The sequence below is a fragment of the Hesperophylax consimilis genome, chromosome 6 (assembly GCF_061612785.1).
Source record: "Hesperophylax consimilis isolate HC1 chromosome 6, BYU_Hcon_1.0, whole genome shotgun sequence".
Classification (NCBI taxonomy): Eukaryota; Metazoa; Arthropoda; class Insecta; order Trichoptera; family Limnephilidae; genus Hesperophylax; species Hesperophylax consimilis.
Genome location: NC_142841.1, coordinates 32,725,985 through 32,751,753, shown reverse-complemented (window position 1 = coordinate 32,751,753; position 25,769 = coordinate 32,725,985). Strand labels below are relative to the sequence as shown.

The 25,769-nt window shown below is 35.3% G+C and overlaps 2 protein-coding genes across 4 annotated transcripts in view; one reads left to right on the top strand and one right to left on the bottom strand.

Moving 5' to 3' along the window:
* Positions 1-25,769, top strand: part of LOC149423225 (uncharacterized) — a 147,878-nt gene that overhangs the window by 101,605 nt on the left and 20,504 nt on the right. The window contains exon 8 of one of the 2 annotated variants that reach the window (XM_089632585.1): positions 23,643-23,687. The exons of the other annotated variant lie outside the window; for it this stretch is intronic. Within the exon in view, the coding sequence (XP_089488711.1) occupies positions 23,643-23,687 (45 nt within the window). The remainder of the gene's footprint in view (positions 1-23,642; positions 23,688-25,769) is intronic. 2 annotated transcript variants of the gene reach the window in all.
* LOC149423226 (galectin-7-like) overlaps positions 1-25,769 on the bottom strand; it is a 45,633-nt gene that overhangs the window by 13,531 nt on the left and 6,333 nt on the right. For both annotated transcript variants that reach the window (XM_089632587.1, XM_089632588.1), the window contains one exon: positions 3,566-3,646. In XM_089632587.1, the coding sequence (XP_089488713.1) occupies positions 3,566-3,588 (23 nt within the window). In that variant the 5' untranslated portion in view covers positions 3,589-3,646. The remainder of the gene's footprint in view (positions 1-3,565; positions 3,647-25,769) is intronic.

Below are 25,769 nucleotides of genomic sequence, written 5' to 3'. Positions count from 1 at the left end.
ATATTTCCAAAATTCTATAAAAGAATAAAACATATACACGCAACACAAAAAAAAATATAAAACACGCAACACGCACAAACACATAAATCATTATAAATGCCGATTTCCATTCTCTTTTAATATTTTTATTTTAGTGTGAAAATTAAATTTTAATTTCTAATCTTTATTTTTTAGTTTAAATTTATCTTTATTTTAATGTTGTTTTTTGTTTAAATGTATAAATTCGTATATTTTAAAATGGGGGCCTCAGCACGGGTAAATAACCCAGTGAGGCCAACATCACTGAATTAAGATATGAAACACTGTAAAATAATGTATCAATAAAAAAAAATAAAAAAAAATTGGTAGATATCGTTTTCATTTTCAACTCCGAATTATATTGTGGTAACACTGGTATATATGTATAATGATCACAGACTCGAAAGAATTTAGAGCTAATCTTAAAACTTGCCTTTTTAGACTGTCATAATCTATAAAGTTAGAAACTTTCCACCTTCACATTCCGCGATATTGAAAATAACTAAATCTGTAAAGAATGTTAACAACTTAAGGTTATTTTTAAGGCGATGCCATACGTAGTAATGCAAAATCATGTGTTTTTGGTTTGAAAATTTGGTCGCCTAGAAATGTTTCAGATGCTTTAATTAAATACTGCGAGTAGAATACATCTTGGCCTTTGAAATAATCGAGTATTTTTTAGATAAGTCTTTTTATAAGCCAAGCAAAAAATTATGTAAAGGCCTATAAAAACTGCTTTAAAGTTCAAAATCTTGCTTGCGAACCCATTTTCGGTTATGATTTTATTGTACCTATAATGTGGCACATTAATTTATTTATAAAATTATCGAAAAAAAAATTAAATATTTATGCCTGAACATCCACAAAATAAAATAAAATAAAAGGCACTTTTTGGCCATGTTTTTTTCTTGCATAAATCAAAACAGGCGGATGGTGTTAAGCGGGAATTTAAACCTTATCGCCATCTACATAAGGGTTGTTATTGATAGCGGCTCAGTTTAAAATATTACACGACCTAGTGCATCGCCTTAAGGTCGTTTCATAAAACAGTCCTAAAGAGCTCTAAATTCTCCAGATCTTTTAATAAATATAATTTCAACAGTAATGGAAGTTAAATAAAGAATGTAAAATCATGTAATGTCCGTAAAATCGTATTTTCTCCTAGCGCGTAACCTTTTTAGGTAAGTATGTTTTCTGTATCTGTTTGTTAATAATAAAATAAGATGGAGCATAGGAACTCCTAACAAATTGTACAGCGCCCTTGAGTTGGTTTTTCACAAAAATTGGCGCCATTCAAATTATCCAATTATTATTATTTTTACGGAAAATTGTTAGGTTTGGAGATCACTGGTCTAACATTACCTGACGGGAGACATTCCAACTATGCGCTGGAATTGCAACACAGTCAGAGAGCTGTGACGTCATAACCTGCGTATTAAATGCACGACGCGCTGGTGCACTTATTCTAATGGCCGGATATTTATATTTCACCGCGTCTCGATTCGGGGAATCCCTTTTATTAAAGCACCAAGAATTTAATGTCAGTTAGAAATGCTTGTTATTATTTTATGTCTCTTGGATCGACCACAATTAAATCATCTGTATTTTCCTGTTTGTCCTTTTTTTAACCATTTACTAAAATTTGCCTTAATTTCGGTGATTCACGCATGCATGGTGAAAGTGCATTCCCTTTTATTTTTTTAATTTCAGGGGATCTCTTTAAACCAACAAACTTTTCAATAAGTGGAGTTTTAAGAAAAAACTTAGATTCCGTCAATGTTTCATTTATAATGTATATTATACAGTTCTTAAGGTCCGCTTAGCAGTCGTGTAGTCTAAAGCGTTGGGTTCCCACCGTGCAGGAGAAAAATTACTGTAGCTAATTTATTAAGAATCTCTTCAAAATATTGGTATTTCGGGTTAAAAACGGGATTGCAGGCCTTACGAATGAATTAATAGGTTTCTTGTTAAACTTTTAGTAAATTACGAATATATTATCATGATGTAAATGAATAAACGAAAATTCATTGTAGCGTCATGAATCCAGGCAAATCGATAAAAATCTTAAATTGGTGTTTTATTCATAAGGCCTGTACATACTCTTCTATAATTCTGACTCTTGACTTGGCCCGACTCAAGTATCTGATTCACTTGGTCGTGCCATGTCTTCCTCGGGCGTCCCCGACTACCATTCACATTTGCATCGTAATTTATCTTGAGGGCAAAAATCGTTTTATCTCCGTGTGGCTTCCCTGGTACAATTGTATGCTGTCTCTAGTACTGTCTTATTTATATATATTTTTTAATAATTCCATAGCAATAGAGTACTATATGCTATGAACTTACAGTGTAAACATACGTTTACAAAAGAGCTATAGTTGTAGGAAAGATTTTAATATGACATTGACAAAGAGGAATATTGGGAAACGGACGAGAAAAAAAAGTTCATTCCTTATCATTATTTTTTTATGTGGGTATGTAGTTTTTTTTTTTTAAATAAACATAGTGTTAGTATAAATAATACATAGAATATATATAAAATTTATATTATAGTAACGGATATTATGTAAAAAGTAATGGATATATTTTGAAGACCCGACTAAAATTCAGTTTTAGAATAGAAGTAAGTTCAATAATCGAAACACTCACTACTAGTCAGAATTCTCGACAGTTAAATTCTAATTTTGACAATGGGGATTAAAATAAATTTCTGTTAAATATATTGTATTATAGGTACCTAGGTACTATATCGGTTGTCTGAATTATATACAAAATCATTCCAATTTTGAGATTGATATTTAAATTTAAAGCAAAAGTTCCAGAGTTCATTGTACCGGAGTTACAGACAGTAACAACCAAAATTAGTATTTTTTAACAATAATATCGTTACCTAGTAGCAAGAATAACAAAATATATATATAAGAAGAAAAAAAAAATGGTGTAAGTGGTCTAATGGATAGCAGTAGTTTAGCAACTAGCTGAAATCCCCGGCGTTGCACGGATTTACACAGAGTTTTTTTTAAATCAAATGTATATAGTTAGATACCTTCCTACTGTCTTGTCTGAAGGTCAAGTGTGTAAAATTTCATCAATATCGTAATAAAGCTGTAGATTTGTAAAAAAAAATCATATACAAGAGGTCCCCCGCCATAGACACTCTTTTATGTGTATAGCTAGACAGATGAACATTCATAGGCCTCTCGGGTCGTCGTAGACCCTCTCTATTATGTAAATATCTAGACAGATGAACATTCATAAGCGTCACGGGTCGTCGTGGACCCTCTCTTTTATGTAAATATCTACACAGATGAACATTCATGAGCCTCTCGGGTCGTCATGGACCCTCTCTTTTATGTAAATATCTAGACAGATGAACATTCATAAGCGTCTCGGGTCGTCGTGGACCCTCTCTTTTATGTAAATATTTAGACAGATGAACATTTATAAGGGTCACGGGTCGTCGTGGACCCTCCCAGTATTATGAAATTTCGATTAATTTTTGTAAACTGATAAAAAATAATTATTTAATTGCCGACTGACTACTTACACTGAGCTCGTTTTGTTCCCCATATTATCTCTCCAGTGCTGAATTGGTACAGCCAAGATATCTCCGTCACACCTCTGCGAACTGCAACAATTCAAATAAGTCATTAGCACACGGATCATTAAAGTCAATATCTCAAGTCAAGTGCCAAAAGAAAATTCTAGATCCTTTTGCTGTTCATGGAAGTCATAAAAGTAACACATTCCTATTGGAGATCTCATCCATGTTTTTTTTTTTAAATTATCTATTATCTAGTGATAAAACATGATCAAATGAAGTTTCGAATTGAGTTAATTTAATAATTGTAGATGTTGAAGGTTAATTCAATATCTTCGATTGACACCTATGATTTATGGTAGGCAATTTTTAGTATGTCATTTGAACAGTTCGAGAAAGAAGTCATCGTGCAATATTTTATAATTGGTTTTAAGTTACATTGATAGACGCCAGTCGTGGGAGTAAAAAAAGAAGGTTTGATTTATTTTCCGTGACCGTTAACAATAAAAGATCACACGAATTGAAAAAAAAACAACAAAATTGACAGTGAAATTAGAGCAATTACAAAAATATGTAAGAGAGAAATTTACACTAGAAAGATAATTTCAAGCCAAAGCCATGAGGTCTTAGGGCCCGTTCCCACTTCCGTTTTCAAATCGGAGGCGGGTCCCGTTTTAAAAACGGATGGCCAATGGCCCTGTTCACACTACCGTTTTAAAAACGGACCATACTCTACGAAAAAAAATAATTGTCGATTCAACAAAAACATGTTATTTGCTCATTCTTCAGTAATGGTGCGCAATGGACGACGATGAAGCTCTTGTTGTCATGTTGTACTTATTAAAAAGAAGGAAAAAAGTGAAAAGAAAATTTTGGGTACACCCAATCATAGCCGAATGATTTTCTGTAGGAATTTTCCAAGTGTTAATTGGTGAGTTGAGAAGTGATGAACTAAAGTTCTTTAATTATTTTAGAATAATAATGATTGGATTATTTATATAGCGCCGTTTTCACCATGAAAAATCACCTCAAGGGCGCTTAATGGCTTAAAAGAATGTCTATCACTTCCTTTAACCATCTACTGGAATGAGTTTCAGAGAACTTAACATATCAAAATACAAAATTGAGAAAGTGCATTTGTCCTGAAGAAAGGCTATCGATATTTTAAAGTAAGAAAACAATAACAACTCAAATATTTTTTATTATGTGTTTATTAAAATAATAAGCTCTTCCGTGCATCTCATTAAAGCTTTAAAATTTAAAAAAAGTAAACTTAAAAAAATAAAAATAAAAATTTTGATGTACAAACGTTGTGTACACCAAGTGTTTTGTTTTTATTTGGTTAAAGATAAAATATTACCATACTCTTTCTTCGACCAGTGGTATTAAATTTTCGGGATTTATTTCCTTATCCATTATTGTAGTTTTGATTTATTTACTTAACAAAATAACCAAATACAAGCACGCAGCGTACCTGCTTCCTTGCGACAGGGAGCGGGCGGGGAGGGGTCGGGGTTTGGGGGGGACTCTGCCGGAACGACTGGACGACAAGTGTGAACAGCTCCATACAACACTATGAGCGAGCGTGTTCCGACACGATTTGAAAACGGACGCGCTGCGTAGGCGAGCCATCCGACAAAAAATGTCGGATCCGTTTTCAAATCGTGTCGGACAAGTGTGAACAGCTCCATACATCCACTACAGCCACTAGGGCATCCGTTTTTAAAACGGGACCCGCCTCCGATTTGAAAACGGAAGTGGGAACGGGCCCTTACGGCTACCGTGGTCGAAGGGTGAGGCTCTCGACTAGTAATCCGAAGGTCGCGGGTACAAAGCTCAATTGAATTATGTTATTTCACAATTTAATTATTAAAAATAATGTAAGGTCAGTATCGCCCTGGTGTAAGACCGCCATTCAAAATTGAAACGTTGCTTAAAATTTTTTAGTCGTGTTTGGTGACCAGATCTGAAAAGACCAGGTACTTCCCCACCTTCCTCTTCCCCATCTCCTCCCCACTATTTTCAGCCTCACAACATACCACAATCGGGGGTGCCAAAGACTCAAGACCAATTGGGACTCTTGCGCGGTATTCACGTAAAAAAGGTGGAAGAATTAAGTTTTACTAATGGGCCCTACAGTACAGACGACTCAATTAGGTTGAACGGTTGTATCTATCCGGTTGAGTTGATCGTAAAGTTGAACCGTGTGGAGATGTGTTGTATGCGATATGGGGGCGTGGCTATCGATATGAATGGTTGTACAGCCAGAGCATCCAACTACCCAATCGCATCAACCCCAACCAAGTTGAATCATCTTTAACGCGGTTGAACCGTTGAATCAACATTACTCAGTTTGTCTAGGGAGCCGTCGTGCGTTGTTTGTGAGCGTACATTCAACGAATACAAATTAATAAAATGCCACCTCATGACTAATGAACGTAGATAGTTACAACGGCTCAACCTAATTGAGTCGTCAGACGACTCAATATCTGGTTGAGTTAATCGTAAAGTTGAACCGTGTGGGGAGATGTGTTGTATGCGATATGGGGGCGTGGCTATCGATATGAATGGTTGTACAGCCAGAGCATCCAACTACCCAATCGTCCAACCAAGTTGAATCGTTTTTAACGCGGTTGAACCGTTGAATCAACATTACTCAGTTTGTCTAGGGAGCCGTCGTGCGTTGTTTGTGAGCGTAAATTCAATGAATAAAAAAATTAAAAAATGCTTTGACGAATTTTGACTTAGGGCTTTATTGATCGTCCATGCTAGACCTCCTGGTCCTTCTCCAGTTCTCCCGCTTTGCCGTACTGATTCAGTCAGTTCACATCTTCCTCGTTCTGCATGTCGCTTCCACCCATTTGATCATGATTTTCTGTGTCCTATCATCTGGCATTATTTCTATATGCCCAATCCATCGCAATAGATTCTGCTGTTCATGTTTTTTTTTTAAATTCTGTTGGCTCCAATTTATAGCGTAGGTTAAAAAATAATGTTATAATAAAGTATTTAGCTGTCATCCTGCTAATTTAGTTTCCTCGTATAGTTCTACCATCTACACTTCTTATCACAATTATAGGTAATTAATGGTCTTAATTTTGTTTTGGTTATTTATTATCAGTGTACTTCTTTTCTCAGTATTTTCTTGTTTTACGTCAGTGTTTTTTAGTAAACTTTCTATCGATATTATTTTGTATACAAACATGGTTATCGCGTGAATTTTCACTACAAACCGCAATCGGATGAAGTTTGCCACCCGTGTCAACTAATTGATAAATATTTTAGGCCACACACGTAGACCTATGAATGAGTACATAATTATGATTGTTAATTTATCGATGAAAATATATATATTTTTTTAATGAAGCCAATTAATTCTCATATCGTTTTAAATTTTGGTACATAATTCGTAACGATGATATTTTATTTGTAGATTCTAAAAACATATTTAATAACATTACTCATTACTTATAATTTCGATAAACGGGACTTCCAAGAGAAATGGCCGAATGAAATAACTCCCCGCATACCCAATTTCTACCGATTTATAACTTGTTTCTCTTTAAGTTTTTTGGTTCCAAAACTAAATGTTATTTTTTAAGATAATGGCTTGGCCTATTTCAGCATATCGCTCTCCATACAATCCCAATAGGAATGTATGGCGAGCGATATGCTGGAATAAGCCACGCCATGAGAATATAGCGCATTTATAGCGTAGTCTGTCACAAGCTTTATGAAAAGTCTAATGAGTTTAGTCATAAATCTCCCAAAAATATTTTTGGTTTTTAAATTGCATTATTAATTTGTTGAAAAAATTGTTATTTTTCAAAAAAATACAATTTAAAAAACCCCTTTTAAATAGGTAGATTAAAAATATGGGTAGGGGTCTTACAGACCTTTATTTATATAGTTTATGTTACTTGCTTCTAAAAGGGCCAATGTTGGTTTTTTTTCACGAGGCATGTGTACAATTTGTTCTTTTTAGTTGGTTTTGATTTAAAAAAGCTAAAAATAATCTTGAAATAAAAAGGTTATTTTAGAATTAGAAGATAACCCAATTTTGAGGCAAAATCGAAAAATACTATTTATAAAATAAAACTGACGTTGGTTCTTTCAGAAGTCAGTAAGTAACAGATTTATCAAACAAAGTCTTAGTCTTAGTATTATTTATTAGATTTATTTATTGTTATTATTTATAATTTTAAACCCAGCGATATGAATTTAAAGGTAACAGATATTTAGGCAGAATTAAAATTTATTTATAACTGTTGATAAAATGTTGCAATTAGATGTATCAAAAATAATATGTATTTGTCGTTTCGATGATTCAAGTAGTACCAGTTAAACCTAGGTTGTACTAGTTAAAAACTTCCGTAAAAGCATTGAAGTGATGAATGGTATTTAATAATTGCGTTAGTTGTAAATAATATTAATTTCCGCTTACAAGAATATTTTTGTCAAACGGACTGTTCTATTTTTGTATCCGGATCCGTCTCAAGCTCAGATTCCGAGAAGATAATGAGGATAAGGCTTTATATTCAGGGTCCTTAAAAGCCTCCCAGGCATTAAACTGAGGTCAGCGATATTAGTTAACAACCTCCATTGTGCAGGTATTATGCAATATCATAGCGGCGTTTCTCAAACTGTGGTACGCCGGTAATGTTTTCAATAAGCGGGATTACGGAATTTAAAATTAAAAAAATACATATTGCAAACTTAAAAATCCGTAAACCTGTTATCATTATCGAGTTCCCACTAGACATTGCGGGTTCAATCCCCCGCTTGCTAAATCCTCCTCATTGAAGTTGTCTCATTTTTTTTTGTTTGTTTTAATCTATGTGTTATTTAAAAAGTTAGTCGCAACAGTCAATTTAGTTTTTCGACATATCCAAAAATGACGAAGTCATGATCTTTCAAAGTTTTTTTTTATTTATATTAAGTTAAAAGAAATTTTACATTTCACTTTCTTAACTTAAATAAGTACATTCAAGTAGTTTTCTAATTTTTTTCTGATAACTTAAGATTAAAAAGTTTTTTTTAAATACATTTATACTCTCCGTTTTGAGTTTATCTGGAAGGAGATTGTATATTTGTACACCCTCGTGGTCAATGCCTCTTTTGCCACTTTCAGTCCTTACAGTATTTGTGTACAATTTGTTATGTTGCCTAGTATAATGTTCGTGTACTTGTTACGTTTGTTTAAATGTTGTGTTTGTGTGTAGAAGTCCATTTTGGATTTTGTAGATTAGGAGGCATATGTTGTATTCGTACAATTTTCTTATTTTCAAGAGTTTCATTTCCTGATGTAGTTTTTTTGTGGGAGTTTCCGGGTTATACTTGAAGAGTTTTTTTAATAACTTTGTTCTGTATTGTTTGTAAATCATTTAGGTATGTAATGTATGTTTTTCCCCATATTTATATTGAATAATTTAGATGGGACTGGATTAAACTAAAGTATAAGCCCCTCTTTACCTCTGTTGGTAGGAGATGGGCAATTCTACCAAATACACCAATTAGTGGGATGATTTTGCTTTTAATTTTTCTACGTATTGTTTAAATGTCAAATGTTTATCAATATGTAAGCCAAGGTATTTTTCGCTGTCTAGAACAAGCAGTTTAATAATAATAAATTTCAGAATAAGTTAAATTATTAGTAAAATGTACACAATTGTTTCTCGTGGCGTCACACTTAGTACAATTCATAATTCAAATGGCAGTGGCTGGTGTAAGCGTGGTGAGTAAGATTAAGAAAGAGACGCATAGATAGTTTGGGCATGTAGAGCGAATGAACGAAGGAAGGAGAGTATATGACGCGAATGCGAATGGTCGAAGAAATCGGGGACGCCTGAGGAAGACATGGCACGATCAAGTTTTTTTTGTGAAACCGCACAAGTGTCCCAACTGCTCCTAACCGTCTGAAGCCAGTAATACTATGGCATCCCTAATTGTGGTATGTTCTGAGGCTGAAGGTAGTAGAGAGGGCAAGGAGATGGGGAAGAGGACGATGGGGAAGTACCTGGCTATTCCGATCTGGTCACCAAACACGGTCGAAGACATTTCAAGCAACGTTGCAATTCTGAATGGTAGTCTTCAGAGATGTGCTTTATTTCAAATAAATCAATTTCAAATGGAAATGCAAAATGCAAAATAGGTATTTTCCATTTTGCATTTTAAATGCTTTTCTAAAAACCATTTTGCATTTTGCATTTTAAATGCTTTTCTCAATGCATTTTCCATTTTAAATGCTTTTTTGAAACATTCTTCTTACTATCTCCACTCATCTTTTTTTCATAAGCGCCAAATATCATTCGGTCCTCAACCTCGCTATGAGAGATAATTTACATTTGTCAAGTTGCTCCCTGGTAGGAGCCCTGGCAATTGAGTGATACCATTACAAAAAATACTGATTCAAATACTGAACATGGGGCCATGACGCTGTAATATTAAATGTTAGATAGCAGTTTCTATGTTTTTACATTGGCAAAATTTGCCCCGCGCAAATTTTTTGTGGTTTCATAATCTGTAGTCGTGGTGTTTTTGGATTTACCATCATGTAATATGTTTGTTCTACATTGATGTCCATTATTAAATAACAAAATTGTTTAAAAATTCAATAATTATTTTAATTGTTTGACCTGAGAAACCATTTTGCATTTTCAATGCATTTTGAAAATAGGTATTTTGCATTTTGCATTTGAAATGGTTTTCTAAAAACCATTTTGCATTTTGCATTTTCAAATGGAAAAGTTTTGACCCATTTCCATTTTGCATTTCAAATGGTTTTGGGTACCCATTTTGCACATCTCTGGTAGTCTTACACCAGGGCGATACCGAGAGTATCTTCCACTCTGGTTTACCAATAAGTCGGAATAACTATCTACGAATTTGAATGAAGCAAGGAGTGTATGCCAAGACCGAGTTCGGCGGTCCGTGCTCTCTGCCTAACCCTGCCAGAAAACGACGTGATGGTTAGGTTAGTAGTGTTATTCGTAACCGGGAATTTTTGTCTTTTTTTTTTAAATAATATCATTAATTATTTGTAGTTTGCCCAGGTATTATTATTTGAAGATTTTTTCTCAAATCCCGTTACGGAATGAATTTTTCTCTCTATCTCACTTATTAAATAATAATAATACAATGTACTGTGGATAAATAATGGAATTCCCTCCCATTCAATATTGTTTTGTTGATGACCTCAGAAATACTACTCAAATACTATACGACGTAAACAACCTGTTGGGTGTTCTTGGGTTACGTCAAATTACAGATAGAATAGGGTGGCCAAATACTGGGTAACCAGTAAAAATCTTGGCAATTGATTTAACGGAGGATTGATTTAATGTCTATTATTAATTGAACAATTTAGAAAATCGATGCAAAATGTAACTCATGTTTTTATACGGCTGAAAAATAATCGTGATATTTGTACACGGAGAAAAATAATTATTGCTAGTTTATTAAAAAATCTCTTTAAGGCGAAGCTTAATGCCAAATCACTATTTTGATTAATCTTTATAATGAATTGGTGTATATTATGAATATAAAAATATGCTTTAGATAAACTGAAAGTTTTACTATCGCTTCGCTTGAGTAGAATACAAATAAAAAAATAAATTACTCAATAAAAAATATAAATGCAAACTACTAAAAAAAAATTTTTTTCAATAGAAATTTATGAACGCTTAAAGGAAACAACTTTTAAAAAATAAAGTATTATAGCTAAGATTATCTGTGACAGTTTCACTTGATCAACTTTTTTTGTTTTCTTATAAAATTATTTACAAAATAAATAAAAACCAGTTTTTTGCTTGAAATCGAACTTTTCTAGACTCCGTTTGTCGAGCGATTTTAATGCCTATTACCTACGATATAAGGTACACCAAGAATATATACATTTTTGTCTTGCAGCTTCCTCTTAAATTCACGGTAATCCGGTTAAAGACGGGATTGCAGGCCTTACGAACGAATCAACAGGTTTCCTGATAAACTTTTTAGTAAATTACGAATATATCATCACATTGGAGGAACACGTGTTCGTGAAAATTCGAATATTATATATAATATATATTATCAAGGCAAATATACGTGATAATATATTCGTAATTAACTAAAAGTTTATCAGGAAACCTTTAAATTTGTTCGTAAGTCCTGAAATCATGTTTTTAACCGGAATCACCAATAGTAATAATAATAATTGGATAACTTCTATAGCGCCGTTTTTGTGAAAAATCACCTCAACGGAGACGTAATAATTTGAAGAGATTCGTAATAAATTAGCAGTATCTACTCATTTTTCTCAGTGCATATATACCCCGAGTAAATATAAAAAAGTCACAACTGCTGTAGAAAACCTAAATATGGAACAATAATAAGTTTTTATATCGGCTATTGTTGTTTTCTGTGGTACATCCTTAATTTTTATTCCAAATGTTGGTTACATCAGTAAAAAAATCGTTACCTATCTCGAAAGTATGAGTAATCTTTAGCAAGTTTGGGAAGCACTGTGCAGAGTTATGCCAGAATGTAACAATTTGTGACACCTATTACTGCACCAAACATCAAATAGGAACAACTAGTTAGAATACCTGCTATTACGTATTCCAAGGTGCCATCAGTGTTGTGTACAACATCTTATGGGCAACTATGTACCACGTCGTAAATCCCAAGCATACATATTTTGTTTTAACTACAATGTAAGCACCTTAAATTTAATGGCAAGTTGAATAGATCACCTCAATGTAGTGTGTAGTCATGGCTACTATAAGAGGCGCTACCGCGTACAAAACTTGTTCCACTATTAGAATGCGATAAGCGGTGCGCGCAGATCGGATTCGGTAGTTTTAGTTAGAGCGTTGGGAGAGTTGGAGGTCAGTTCCAAAAGAAAACCCTATTGTTTCTCTTCATGTCTCATCTAAATATAATACATCAACGTGTGTAGAGTAGTGCCATGACACGGCCAGTCGATATTATGAACCGAATAGTGCGTCATCCGCATTACCATCCGATGATATCACTCTATTTCAGCAGATGGCCTCATGTTATAAAGCAGACGGACATTGTCAAAACACGGTACATATAATTGATATTAAAATAAACACATTCTTCGAATTCGGTAATCATAATAAATTAATAGAGATTTCTCGCCTGCTCTGAGCGTTCTGGTCTATTTACGCTTTGGTGTCTCAGAGACATTGAGAGTCTCGCTGTATTGGGAATATCTGGAGATCTAGCACGGACGACCGATCAAGCCTAATGTCAATAAGATATTGACGAAATCCGTCACCTATGGTCAGTTAGCGATATTTGCGAGCACGGTCAGAATATTATTCCGACAGTCGGTCGACGAAAGCCGCTGCTTTTAGCGCGGCCTCCAAGGTGTTGGATAAGCTGTCAATATGCACAACTTTTTGGATAATTTCGTTCGTTATGCAAAATAACTGGCTTACCTGTTAATAAATGGAGGTGAACTATCTAGCTATTAAAATTGAAAAAATCGTATGCACCATCCAAAGATTTAATTAATTCTTCTAATACGCGTTCAATAACCTCATAACTAAAAACCTCGTTAACTAATTATCTCTTAGTGTTTTTAGTGTCCAAAGTACATGCGGACTGCCTATGTATATTCAAGTTATTATTTCAATTGGATATTGTCAATTTATTAGTATTTTTAACTTTTACGTAACCGTCTGATGTTTAGAATGTCAATTCATAGACAGATGCGCCGTTCTTGCCAGCGTATGTCAATTTGCGTGATAAAAATCGGTCTGGTTATCAACAGCGCGACCGTGCTCGGAACTTCGGCATAAAATCTTCGGTAGTTAGGCCTATCGAACCGATATTGTAAAAGTAAAGTTATCGATTTCACAGGCTAGACCCCCTGAGATAAGCTGTAATAATGCCCTTTTCGTTTCATACGTAAATCAGCTGCGGACTTCCTTTTCAGAGACAGGTACTTATTATTGGCATCGCACTAAAATAGGCGCGTTGTGGTCCGTAGCTTGTAGCGTCCGATTAGGTACTTTGTTTATTAGTTGGCTTTTGAGGTTTAGAGCCCTGTCGCGCTTTATTTTCAGACAGTCTTGAAGTGTGCATCATCAGGGCAGACGCCCCGGAGATAATATCTGGCGTTTGTGCTAGAAGTTCCTAAATGTCAGATTTTGGTAATTTGAATTAGGTATTCTAAAATGTCCCTTCTTTTCTGCTGTTTAATATAATATGCCCATGTCAGCCGCTCAAGATTAATGAAATGGGGAATTTTTCAAACGTTTGTAAGATTTTTGGTCTATTTTTCTGATAATAAAAATACGTAAATTTAATTTAATATTTTCCTTCATAATATTGATTTTAAAAACGATCAAAAACCGCACATTCTGAAACGGTTCCATCGGTTTCTATGTCAAATGACACATTTTATACCACTAGCTGGTAAGAACTGGCTGTCACCAACGTCACCCGGCGTGACGTCAACACAGACGAATTCACTAATAAAAATGAAGGTGTCGTTTTGGCGGCAAATCGAAAATGGCACATTTTAAATCGATATCGAAAATGTATTCGTTAACATAAACATAAAATAAAAATACCTTCATTGTCGTTTTTATCGAGAATAAAAAAACAGTGAAAACACCCTATTTGTGGCCTGTACAATTTATGTTAATTTCAAAATGATCTACTGCCATTTTTGCACTAATGAATCAACAATCGCCTTTTCTGTGCACTTTTAATCTTAACCCCCCGATGTTAATAGTCAAAAGTACAAAAGCCTAACACCACAATGATTTTGACCTTTTGAAGCATGGGTTATTCGTGAGAGATATTCCATCACGACCTCTCTAGGATGTGATGGAACAGGCTTCGATTGAAACATCATCAATGGGAAAAAGGATATGAAGATTTCCGTATCTATCGGGGTTTTCTGTAGATTAACCCTTTCCTAACGGCTATGAGAAAAAAGTACAAAATTAATGGTTTTATATGAGATTCTTAATAATATGTTGTAAAGGAAACACATAAATTTTTTTAAGATTTTTATTTGCATTCTAGGTATTATTACTGTGACCTGGACTAGTTTGTACCGTCAGGATCTTTGTGTATCATAGTAATGTGTATAATAGGAACTTTTAAAACATAGTTTTTTTTTTAAACTAATTAAATCGTTAAATAAATATTAATAGTTATAAATAATTAAAAATGAATCTCGCGGTATTCAGTAAAGCAGTTTTTCTTTTCATTTAGACATAAGAATACATTGCAGTGAGAACATTTTGAGTGAGGCTTTGACTGTATCTTCTTGATGCTGCATACTTCGCATCTGCCTCTGTTTTCTACAAAAGTAGGCCAGTGTATGCCTCTGTTACCCAACCTAACATCTTTCAATGTCGAATAGTTTGCTTTGCGCCTTTTAGATGGGCCAGGGCTGGGTTGGTTTTCCCTCGATAACCTTTTTTTCTTGTCAAGATCTTTTTTTGTCATCAATCCTTGTGCAACTGACCGTCTAAACTCTTTTACAGAAGTCTTTTCAAGTATCAGCTCATGAACAACATATGCATTTACAAAAGCTATATCCAGAACTCCCCAAAACAATCTGTGCCACCATTTTGGAGACTTTCGGTCTACACAGTACAAGGCCCTTAATCTGTCAGCTGTATCTACACCGCCCATGTAAGAGTTGTAGTCTTTGATAGATTTTGGACAAGATACTGTCGATTTGGATCCATTTTTTTCTTTGCGATTTACAGTTTCTTCTTCGTTGCCATGAAAATTCGAAGAAATGTTTACGACTTTGTTGTCCTTCCATTTCCAAAACCCGATGCCCAAACTAGAAAATCGATAGTCACATTCTCCACGTTTCAATTTAGAGTCAGCTAACAGATTGTTGGGTACACCCTTACGATTAACCCTCATTGTTCCACATCCGTAAGTTCTTTCAGTCTTCAGTTTCTCCAGTAGAGCTACCGATGTAAAAAAATTGTCGAAGTAAACTACTTTATCCTTCCCCCAGTCAGATTCTGTCAATTCCAAAACCACTCTTTCTCCTAAAGTGCAATCGGAAAATTTTGCATTCATTACTTCGTCTTTTCCTTGATAAATCATGAATTTTTTTATAAAACCTCTTTGGTCAGCCAGACACCATAGCTTATAGCCTCTCTTTATTGGTTTCATCGGAAGATATTGTTTCAAGACTGACCTTCCCTTGAATTTTATCATTGATTCATCAACACTCACTTCTCTCGTTCCGTGGTAGCACCCTTGAAATTGTTTGTTCAAAGCATCAACTATAGGTCTGATTTTGTATAGTTTGTCTTTGCAGTTAGGAAGCAGTTGAGAGTTATCATTGCAATGGAGGTTGGACAAAATAATTGCAAATCTATCTCTGGGCATGGTCTTGCTTACCAAAGGATTGTTCAAATCAGGGGCCGACGAAAAATGATCTGTCCATGAAGGTCTAGTATTGTAGGCCATGTAAAAGTTCATTCCAATAAAAGCCATCAGTTCTTCCTTTTTTAGGTTGAGGACCTTATCATGTTGGACTGCATATAAGTTACTTTGATATATAATTATCTCCAGAATATCATCAATGAAAACTAAAAAAATATCGGTGGGTGTATTACATCCAGCAAAACATTCTTCGACCACACCCGTATTTGTAGAATATTCTGGAAGATAAGTTTCTAAATCGCGTTTTTTCCATTTACGATTCGGCTCAATATTCTTCTTCTTTTTAGATGGTATCAAAGCAACAGTTTCTGAAGAACCGGAGGGTAATGCGCATTGACTTACTTCTCCATTTTTTTCTTCGATCTCATTTGTAACCTCAAGTTCAGCTTGATCTAAAGATTGTTCCAACGCTTCCTCGAAAATTTGATCAAACGTTCTAGATGTATGTAGTTGCATATTTTCAATATTTTCTTCGTCAGACAACTCCACATCTGAATTTGCATCGCAATCCGGAAGGTCTTCTAAAAGTAATGCTTCAATCAAAGCATTATTTTTTGAAATATCCATTTCGAAGACCTGAAAAAAGCGTAAAAAAATTGTACGGGACGATTGTATAAAAAAAAATATTTTTAAAATACCCACATGAGGTAAAAATTGCGAGGCGCATATGACGCCGTTCTATTTGTATAAAGAACATTAACTTTAAATTCAGTAAATTTAAATGATTCGCCTCTTCAAGGCATATAAGAATCTAGTAAATCAAAAAAAAAATAAAAAAATTGTTGTCTCATATGCATTCGTGGACTTGTTCGATATAAAAATAATAAATTTCACTCATGTCTCAAACAAATAAAGTATAACAAGAAGTTACTGACGGTACTTATTAGTCCTTAACGATTTTTCGAGTTATTCAAACACTAATAACTAGAATTATGCACTAAAAACACATTTACTACATAAACAAAACCTTAATTTCCAAGTGTAATAAACAATAATGGCACTTACCAAGTAATAACTATTTTTAAATATTTTCTAAAACAACAGCACGTCACCACGCATTACGGTCGTCGTTGCGAAGACTTATTATTTGCCCTACTTGGCGCCAAATCGCCGTATGTCAAATACTTTGCTGTTATTGGCTAGCTAGACGGTACTAGAAAGTATCGTCAGGCTTAGCAAAGGTATAGATAGTCCAGTCAAGTTAAACATGAAAAGGGGGTTGTGCTTGCAAAAGGTCCAGTCATTCTGAATTTTTTATATGTTGTTAGGACCTAAACCAGTATTAAAAAAAAAAATTGCAACTTCGAAAGTGCTGTGCGAGCGGCGGTGGACCTAAAAAACCAGGAAATTTTCGGATATTTTTCAGTTTTTGCTCAATATCTCAGTAAAGGAAGGGTCTGATCGTTGTAGTCGGTATGCATACTTTTAAAGTAGACTAAATTTTCTATAATTTGAGACCAAAGAAAGCTATATAAAGCCATTGGTTTTCAAGATACAGTTCTTCGAAAATAGGCAATTTTGTCCAAAAAGTGAAATTTTTTCGAAATGGTCACTTATTTTGTAAAATAATTTCTAAAATACGCATCACACGTCAAATATTGGGTGCAATAAAGTTGTTTTAAATTTAATAAGCTTTCATTTGAGACTACATTGATAGCTGTAGACTAAACAGTTCTCTCAAAAATGGCAGAAAACCAAAAACAGTCATAAGTGGATTTTGGGTGAAATGCAAATAAACTGTTCTCACGTCTTTTTTGTTGTTTGTTTTTGGCTTGTTATGCCGTGTTGCGCTAACTCCTTCTTTAGCCGACGTTTCGGACAGCGTTGCAGTGTCCATCATCAGGGCAGATCCGGTAGATCCGAAGATGTGTAGCGCAACACGGCATAACACCCCAAATACAAACAACAAAAATGCTTTTGGCCGTGAAAATCTAAAAACTTACCTGTTCTCACGTCTTTTTATGGTTTTATTTATCAAACAGTTAACACATTTTTGATAAAAAAAAAAGAAAAGATATTACATCTATCGGGAATTACGTCATCTTCAAACATTGTTTTATATACCTACATACTAAAATGCTTGTACAAACATCATGGTACCTACTATAAGGACAAATTACATGTACACAAAAAATAAAACTAATATAAATCATGTAGGTATTGTGTCTTGGTTGCCAAATCATGTCTTTCTTTTTATCTTAGCTGGGAGAGGCGCCCAGTCTGTAGTCGGGTCATCTTCATCGTCCGAGCATTTCAGCTCCACATCCGGGACGTTGATGCAAAATTTGCCACCGCATGACTGACAGAGGACTGAGCAGTGGAGCCCAGCCTTTCTATACGAGCAGCTCCCAGAGTATCCTTTCATGCATTTACATGAAATTTGAGGATGGGGGTGAGTCCTTGAGAAGACAGCTTCCACTCCCATTCAGTGGGATTCAAGTTGACTCCCCGCCATTTCTGCACTTGGAGGTAGCACCTTGCTGCATGGTGGCCTGCAGCATCTTCCGTCGGTGGCAAACGGGCGAGGTTTATGTTTGTTGAAGTGACAAACGTCTTATACATCAGGAAATCCAAAGTATCCCTCGCGATGTCACCCCCATATAGAACCACGAAGCACTTGATGCCTGCTTCACTCACGGCTTGTGGGGTAGAGTCTGGCCGAAGGAAGACCTCCACTTGCTCAGCAAGTGGTTCACTCTTGCTCAGAAGTGTGCTGATTTTGGTCTTTCCTTGGCCAAACGGTGCTGAGGTGGTATCGCACCCGGCCAAGGCGTCTCTTATTGTTTTCATTGCCCAATACATGCTATTGAGCAATTTGAATTACTGTGGATTCATCTAACGTCAATTCGTAGCTGGAATGAGCTGCGTAGCGCCGGAGTCGTTCCGCTGTTTTGGTGTTTTTTTTGGTAGCATCTTCGGGGTAGCCGTCAAAAACGATGGAGACGTTCTTCCCAAAGTGGTTTCGGACGTAGGTGGTATAACGCGCCAAAAGTGCTCGAACCGTGCTCTTCCGCTGCCACACGACTTTGTGCAAGAGGTAGCCACCATCCAAAATGACGTGAGTGCTGGCATCTATCGGCGTGTGGCTGGAAAGAGGAGTGAAGGCAGAGTACAGAGTAGATTTTGTGCCCTTGCGCATCCCTTGTTCATTGAACAGAGACATCGGGAACGGGGCCAACTCATACTTGAAGTCACCCTGTAAATCCTGTTCAGATTTCTTTGCAATACACACTCGCTGAAAAATTGTGAGCGGATCCACAGCCACTCTTCTGTTTTTGTCCGGCAGTTTAACGGTTGAGGTGATCGATGCCAGCGTGGTAACTTTATTTTTCCGTTTTATTACTACCTTGTCGTACATTTTCCCCACAATTTTCATCACTCCTTCCGTTCCAACTCTCTGGGCTGTGTGGCAATTAATTTCAGGACCTGCCAGTAAACCACTACTGATAGAAATTAATCTGTCAGTTTTGGGAAATGGAGGGTGGAGAGCAAACCAGTTTTTTAGTTTTTCCACATCACTATTATCTCGGATGATTCGAGAAGGTCTCATGTCTACATGCTGCTCTCCAGTAGGACATGATAAGCTGCAAAAACTTTTCAGTTCTTCACAAATGTTCAACATAAACACCATTCCTGTTGTCCACCTTGCCAGAACACTTTCGGAGATTCCTCTTCCTTGGGTCAACCCATTGTAGGTTTTCATGGATCGCATCAGCTTCTGCTCAATATTTAGGTCTAACCACAACCCAGACCAAAACTTGACAGACCGGTGAATGGTGAAGGATCCTTTTGTGAACATGTCGTATTCACTTTTATCCATCCGATCTTGTAGAGCCATCATATCCTGAAGGTAGAGGTGCGCGCTCTTAGCATACAAAAAATGTCCAGCTGCGTGGAAAAAAGGGAGCATCTTGTGGACAGTGTACAAATGAAGGTTCCAATCACCAGCACGCTCTGCCTGGATGAATAGTTTTATCAAAGTGGTCATACGAAAGTTGGACCATTCCCTTCAATTTTCTCCAAGGCACTTTTAAATTTTGCCTTTAGTATTTGGTAGGTATCAATTTCTTCTGCTGATATAGTGAGAGACCTTTCAGTGTCTTGCAACAATTTTTCATAACCCTAGGATAAACCCACGATGATTAATGGATTTACTTCACAGCACAATAAAACCATAAAAAGACGCGAGAACAGTTTATTTGCATTTCACCCAAAATCCACTTATGACTGTTTTTGGTTATCAGCCATTGTTGAGATAACTGTTTAGTCTACAGCTATCAATGTAGTCTCAAATGAAAGCTTATTAAATTTAAAACAACTTTATTGCACACAATATTTGACGTGGGATGCGTAGTTTAGAAATTATTTTACAAAATAAGTGACCATTTCGAAAAAATTTCACTTTTTGGAAAAAATTGCCTATTTTCGAAGAACTGTATCTTGAAAACCAATGGCTTTATATAGCTTGCTTTGGTCTCAAATTATAGCAAATTTAGTCTACTTTAAAAGTATGCATACCGACTACACCGGTCAGACCCTTCCTTTACTGAGATATTGAGCAAAAACTGAAAAAAATCCTAAAATTTCATGGTTTTTTAGGTCCACCGCCGCTCGCACAGCACTTTCGAAGTTGCAAAATTTTTTTTTTAATACTGGTTTAGGTCCTAACAACATATAAAAAATTCAGAATGACTGGACCTTTTGCAAGCACGGATGTACATCTTGACTGGACTAAGACGATAATGCGGCATAGATTTTAGGCAGGAAATCAACAGGTACAAATTTGTACCGTCAGGAAGGAAAGGGTTAATGGTAATAGTATTAAGCATCGTGCATTACTATCAACTATACCGAACGACAGCCATACCCCGTAAACATATCACGTAGCATTGTAGTAATCCATTTTTCTATAAGAGATCGTAAAGTAATGTAATTTTTCAATAACTTTGGCCAACGTGGTAATAAAAAGATTACACCGTCCTTCTCACTGATCGCATATATTATGATTTCAATTTAATATTCTCTTTACCAAGTGTATTGAGATTACGTTTGGAACAGGGCATTGGAAGATAGCTGGTTGGGTTTGACCTTCGTGTGACAATTCGCCTGCTGACAATGCTTAAAGGCCTATCCGCACACAACAGTGCCGGCACGTGACCGACAGTTCCGTACCGTACAGTACCGTGACGTGCTATTCGTACATGTCAGTACCGACACGGCACGACACGGCGACGCGCAGTGAATGGCGCAGTGATTAGTAGCTACTCTACGCAGCTTCAAGATCACAATTAGCAGCGATTGCTTTAATATTAGATGAAGACGAAGAAATTAATGTGAGAAGAAGGCATTGGGTTCATAATTCGTGGAGGAAAAGAGAAGAAGAACGAGAGTTCGCCACCCTATATAAACATCTGATAGATGATGAATCAAAGTTTTTCGAGTATTTCAATATTGTTCCACATGTTTGATTTAAAATTAAGGTCCATGTATTTTCTATGTGAAAGGTCATAAATTGCAGAATGTACACGGACCAATTCAATCAACTGTTCGTCGTCCATCTTGAAATACTGCGACCGTGTCAGTGAAAATATTGTCCGCTAGAAATTCACGTCCCGTCACGGCGAGCGTCGGCGCAGCACTGAAATCACTGAACGTCACTGTCACTGACGAGTACGGATAGTGCCGTACAAAATGTATGCCACAATATCATTTTTCACTGACACTGATGGATACGTCACGTGTCGGCACGTGTCGGCACTGTGCCGGCACTGTAGTGTGCGGATAGGCCTTTAATCAGCTTTGGAAATCTTACCGTTTCCGATGGACGAATAGTAGATATGTACTCGTGGTATTCTGTAGATAGGTTCACTGATAATAATTGAATTAATAAAAGAGATTCATTCGCAATGACTTGTAAGTAGGGTAGGTATTATTGACATTGAACAAAAGTCCGAAATTATTATCATCAATGATAACTACTGTTCATATAATATGTAGGTTTATGAAATGCAGATTTAGTCATAGTATTACAATGGAATTTCACCACAAACTAACATACAAATGCACTTACACATTTTCCAATTACGTATTTAAAATGTGTTAATGTCAATACAGCTTTACTCTACGAGTGTTACTCATTCTAATTACACGCCGGTGAAGCGTAAACCCTTTTCCTACACGTCATAGAAACTGTGATAAAGACCACACAGAGGTAAGTTATTCATGCTGTTGTTCAATAAAATCACTTTTCACAAATATTTGAACGGTGATACCGTCTTAATAATTATGTGCTGATGTGTTTAGTGCTTACACTGTTATTTAGGTGGGATGAAATTAATTTACCACTAATAATTACACCGTGTTTTCTTCAATTAATTTACCACTAATAATTGCAATGAATGTTTTATGTGTGGTTTAGTTGTTTATTCCATGTGATTCACGGATAATAGAATGTGCCACATTATTGGCAATCGTCTACCACCCGAATAATGCACGGGGCATTCCTATGGATTTATTGGACGACTGTCGACGATTGGATAATTGTTTCGGTGGGCGCAATCAACTTTTTGCCTACCAGTCAGGATCGTGACGTGACATTTGCTCGAGCAAAATTAGTAATTTACATTCTTTAAGTCTCAATATTATATAAAATACTAATCAAAAACTAGAGAAAAGGATTACAAGCCACGACACGCCACTGCTACCTGTTATTTTTTGTATACTTCATTTCACTGTTCACCTGAATCTCTCCGGGTTTTGTCTTGCAGGTCACGAATCCTTGGAATACTGCAAATTCTTTAACGGACCATGTTTTTATTGTATTGACTATGTTTCTATTACTGACGATAATAACCATTTTGATTTTCATTTACCAGCTGAATCCTCCTGTTTATTTATGCTGGTTTTGTGAATCGCAATTCACAAAATCGATCACCAGGATTCCTTTTGTCCTCCATAATCACGTCTACTAACTGTGATTCCCTTGATAAGGTACAAGAATTACCTTGTTGGACCATACTAACCGTGATTTAATATTTTGACCATGATACGTTTTGCCCTCCATAATCACTTTTACTAGCTATGTTTTCCTTTGATTTCTTTTACTTTACTCTTTTCAAGCCATGCTGACTGTGATTCCACTTTTTAAACATGATTCCCTTTTTTCCTTCCATAATCACTTTTACTAAGTATAATTGCCCTCCAAACCTTTATTTGTTTATTTAACGCCCGTAGGTCTATTACAAACGTAATACAAGTCGAAATTTTACAATGCAGAAATGTATTGTATATCAGTACATATAATACACATATCGGTACATAAATAGATAGGTACAATACATACTTATGGTGTTACAAACATGATACAGAAATATAAATCAGTTTTTTCACAGCTAATTATTTTTGTTTTGATACAGGATGGAGATATTTTGAATATATCGTAAAACTTTGTACAATCTTTGTTTTCTTTTGCCCTCCGTAATCACCTTTACTATCTTTGATTCTCCTTTGACCATAATTACTTTTGCCTTCCTAAATCACATTTACTAACTTTGTTTCCCTTTACTTACAAAAATATTTCCCTTTTCTGACAATGCTGACCGTTATTTCATTGTTTTGACCATAATTCCTTTTGCATGCCAAGGTTCGTCAACTTCCGAGGATGGAGTAACCAAGACCACGAGGTTTGGTAAGCTAACTGAACCAGTTCCAGGAGCTTTATATACAGCACACCTGTATATATAACATTGCAATCTCTTATTGCTTTTGTGGTCGAATTAAGAAAGTAGTTCACGCCGTTTCTCGGTGTTCGAACAGTCAGTTTTCTGTTTGAGCATCGAGAACGGACTGAATATGATTTCGTAATTCAATCTTTTTTGTTTTTTGTCACGTGGGAAAGGGAGGGTGTGTACATGTTTTGGGTTCTGGATCATGGAGTTTTTTTTAAATGACCTCGTGTCTTTTTTATTGTTTTTGTTGTTTGTAAAATGGTAAAAATGATTTTAATAACTGAAATTGAAAGACTTTGTTTTACTTTTGTAAATTTTTCGCTGTTAATTTATTATTATTTTATGTTTTTCTACAAAGAAAACAGAATTTTTGCGATATTATCGTAAAGTTGATTTTGTCTGATTATTTGTGTGTTTGTGAATGTTTTTTGTTTGTTATGGTGGTGGTTAATGGTAACAAGCCTATAATATGTCATGTTGTGTACCTGATAATGAAATAATAATTACTTTTGACAAGCCGAATGAATATTTTTATTTATTTATCATTCGGTTTATATATTTTTATTAGTAGTAATGTTTTAATTGGAAACAAGATACGACCCGATAAATGGAAAATGTGTCTAGTTATTCCCGGTCTTAACCCACTGTTTTTTTTATACTCGAAAAAAAGTCAGTAATAATTTTTTTTTTATGTTGACAAATATTTTTGTTTTTATTCGTGAATTCGGCGGCGTTGCCGTCATGTCGGGCGAAGGTTGGTGACAGCCGTCTTACCAGAAATTGGCGGTTTCTATGTCAACAATGACGTTGTAGCCAATTGGAACCGTTTCGGAATGTGCGGTTTTTCAAATCAATAATTATGACCAAAATTACATATTTTTAGCACGATAATCATATTCAGAAAAATAAACTTTAAATCTTCCACACATTTGTAAAGGTATTCATAGTTTGTGAAAATATACCATTGGAACAGGTCGTTCCGTAGAATTTTTCACCTACAAAATAGTGCTCGCCTGTCTCATACATTATTTTTTTCTTTTTTTTAATATCGTTTATTTTTTATTAGATTATTAGGCACCGATATTAATGTTTATCCAGGCGCCTTTTGGCTCGGAACCGAGCGTAACGCAAGCAACGCAATGTATAAATCAACATTGCTTGCATTGTCCAATCGCTTGGACATAGGTACCACTACATAATTATGTCATTTTATGACCACAGATTATATTTACAGGTGATCAAGCAATTGATAGTTTCAATACATTTATACCTTTGCGGTAGGCACTAGCTACAGTTGAAACCAAGCTGTTTGTTTTCACAGGTGTTTCACAAGTCAATTTTGTCGCAGTGGCATACCATTCATATGTCTATGGGCATACCTATTATTTTATAAGGTCGCGTGGTTTATTTGGTTAAGGCGATGCCATACGTAGTAATGCAAAATCATGTGTTATTGGTTTGAAAATTTGGTCGCCTAGAAATGTTTCAGATGCTTTAATTAAATACTGCGAGTAGAATACATCTTGTACTTTGAAATAATCGAGTATTTTTTAGATAAGTCTTTTTATAAGCCCAGAAAAAAATAACGTAAAGGCCTATGAAAACTGCTGTAAAGTTCAAAATCTCCTACTTACAAACCCATTTTCGGTTATGATTTTATTGCATAATGTGGTAAATTAAGTTAATTATAAAATGATCGAAAAAAAAATTAAATATTTATGCCTGAACATCCACAAAATAAAATAAAAGGTACTTTTTGGCCATGTTTTTTTCTTGCATAAATCAAAACAGGCGGATGGTGTTAAGCGGGAATTTAAACCTTATCGCCATCTACGTAAGGGTTCTTATTGATAACGGCTCAATTTAAAATATTACACGACGTAGTGCATCGCCTTAACAACGTTTCATTTGATTCTTCGATAAGGTGAAATAGTAAAAAAAAATATTTTATTTTATTTCTAGGAAAGATTAATTCATTTTCCTCCATCGATCGATCGGATGGCGTGCATTTGATTTTTATAGAAATCTGTAATTTTATTCTG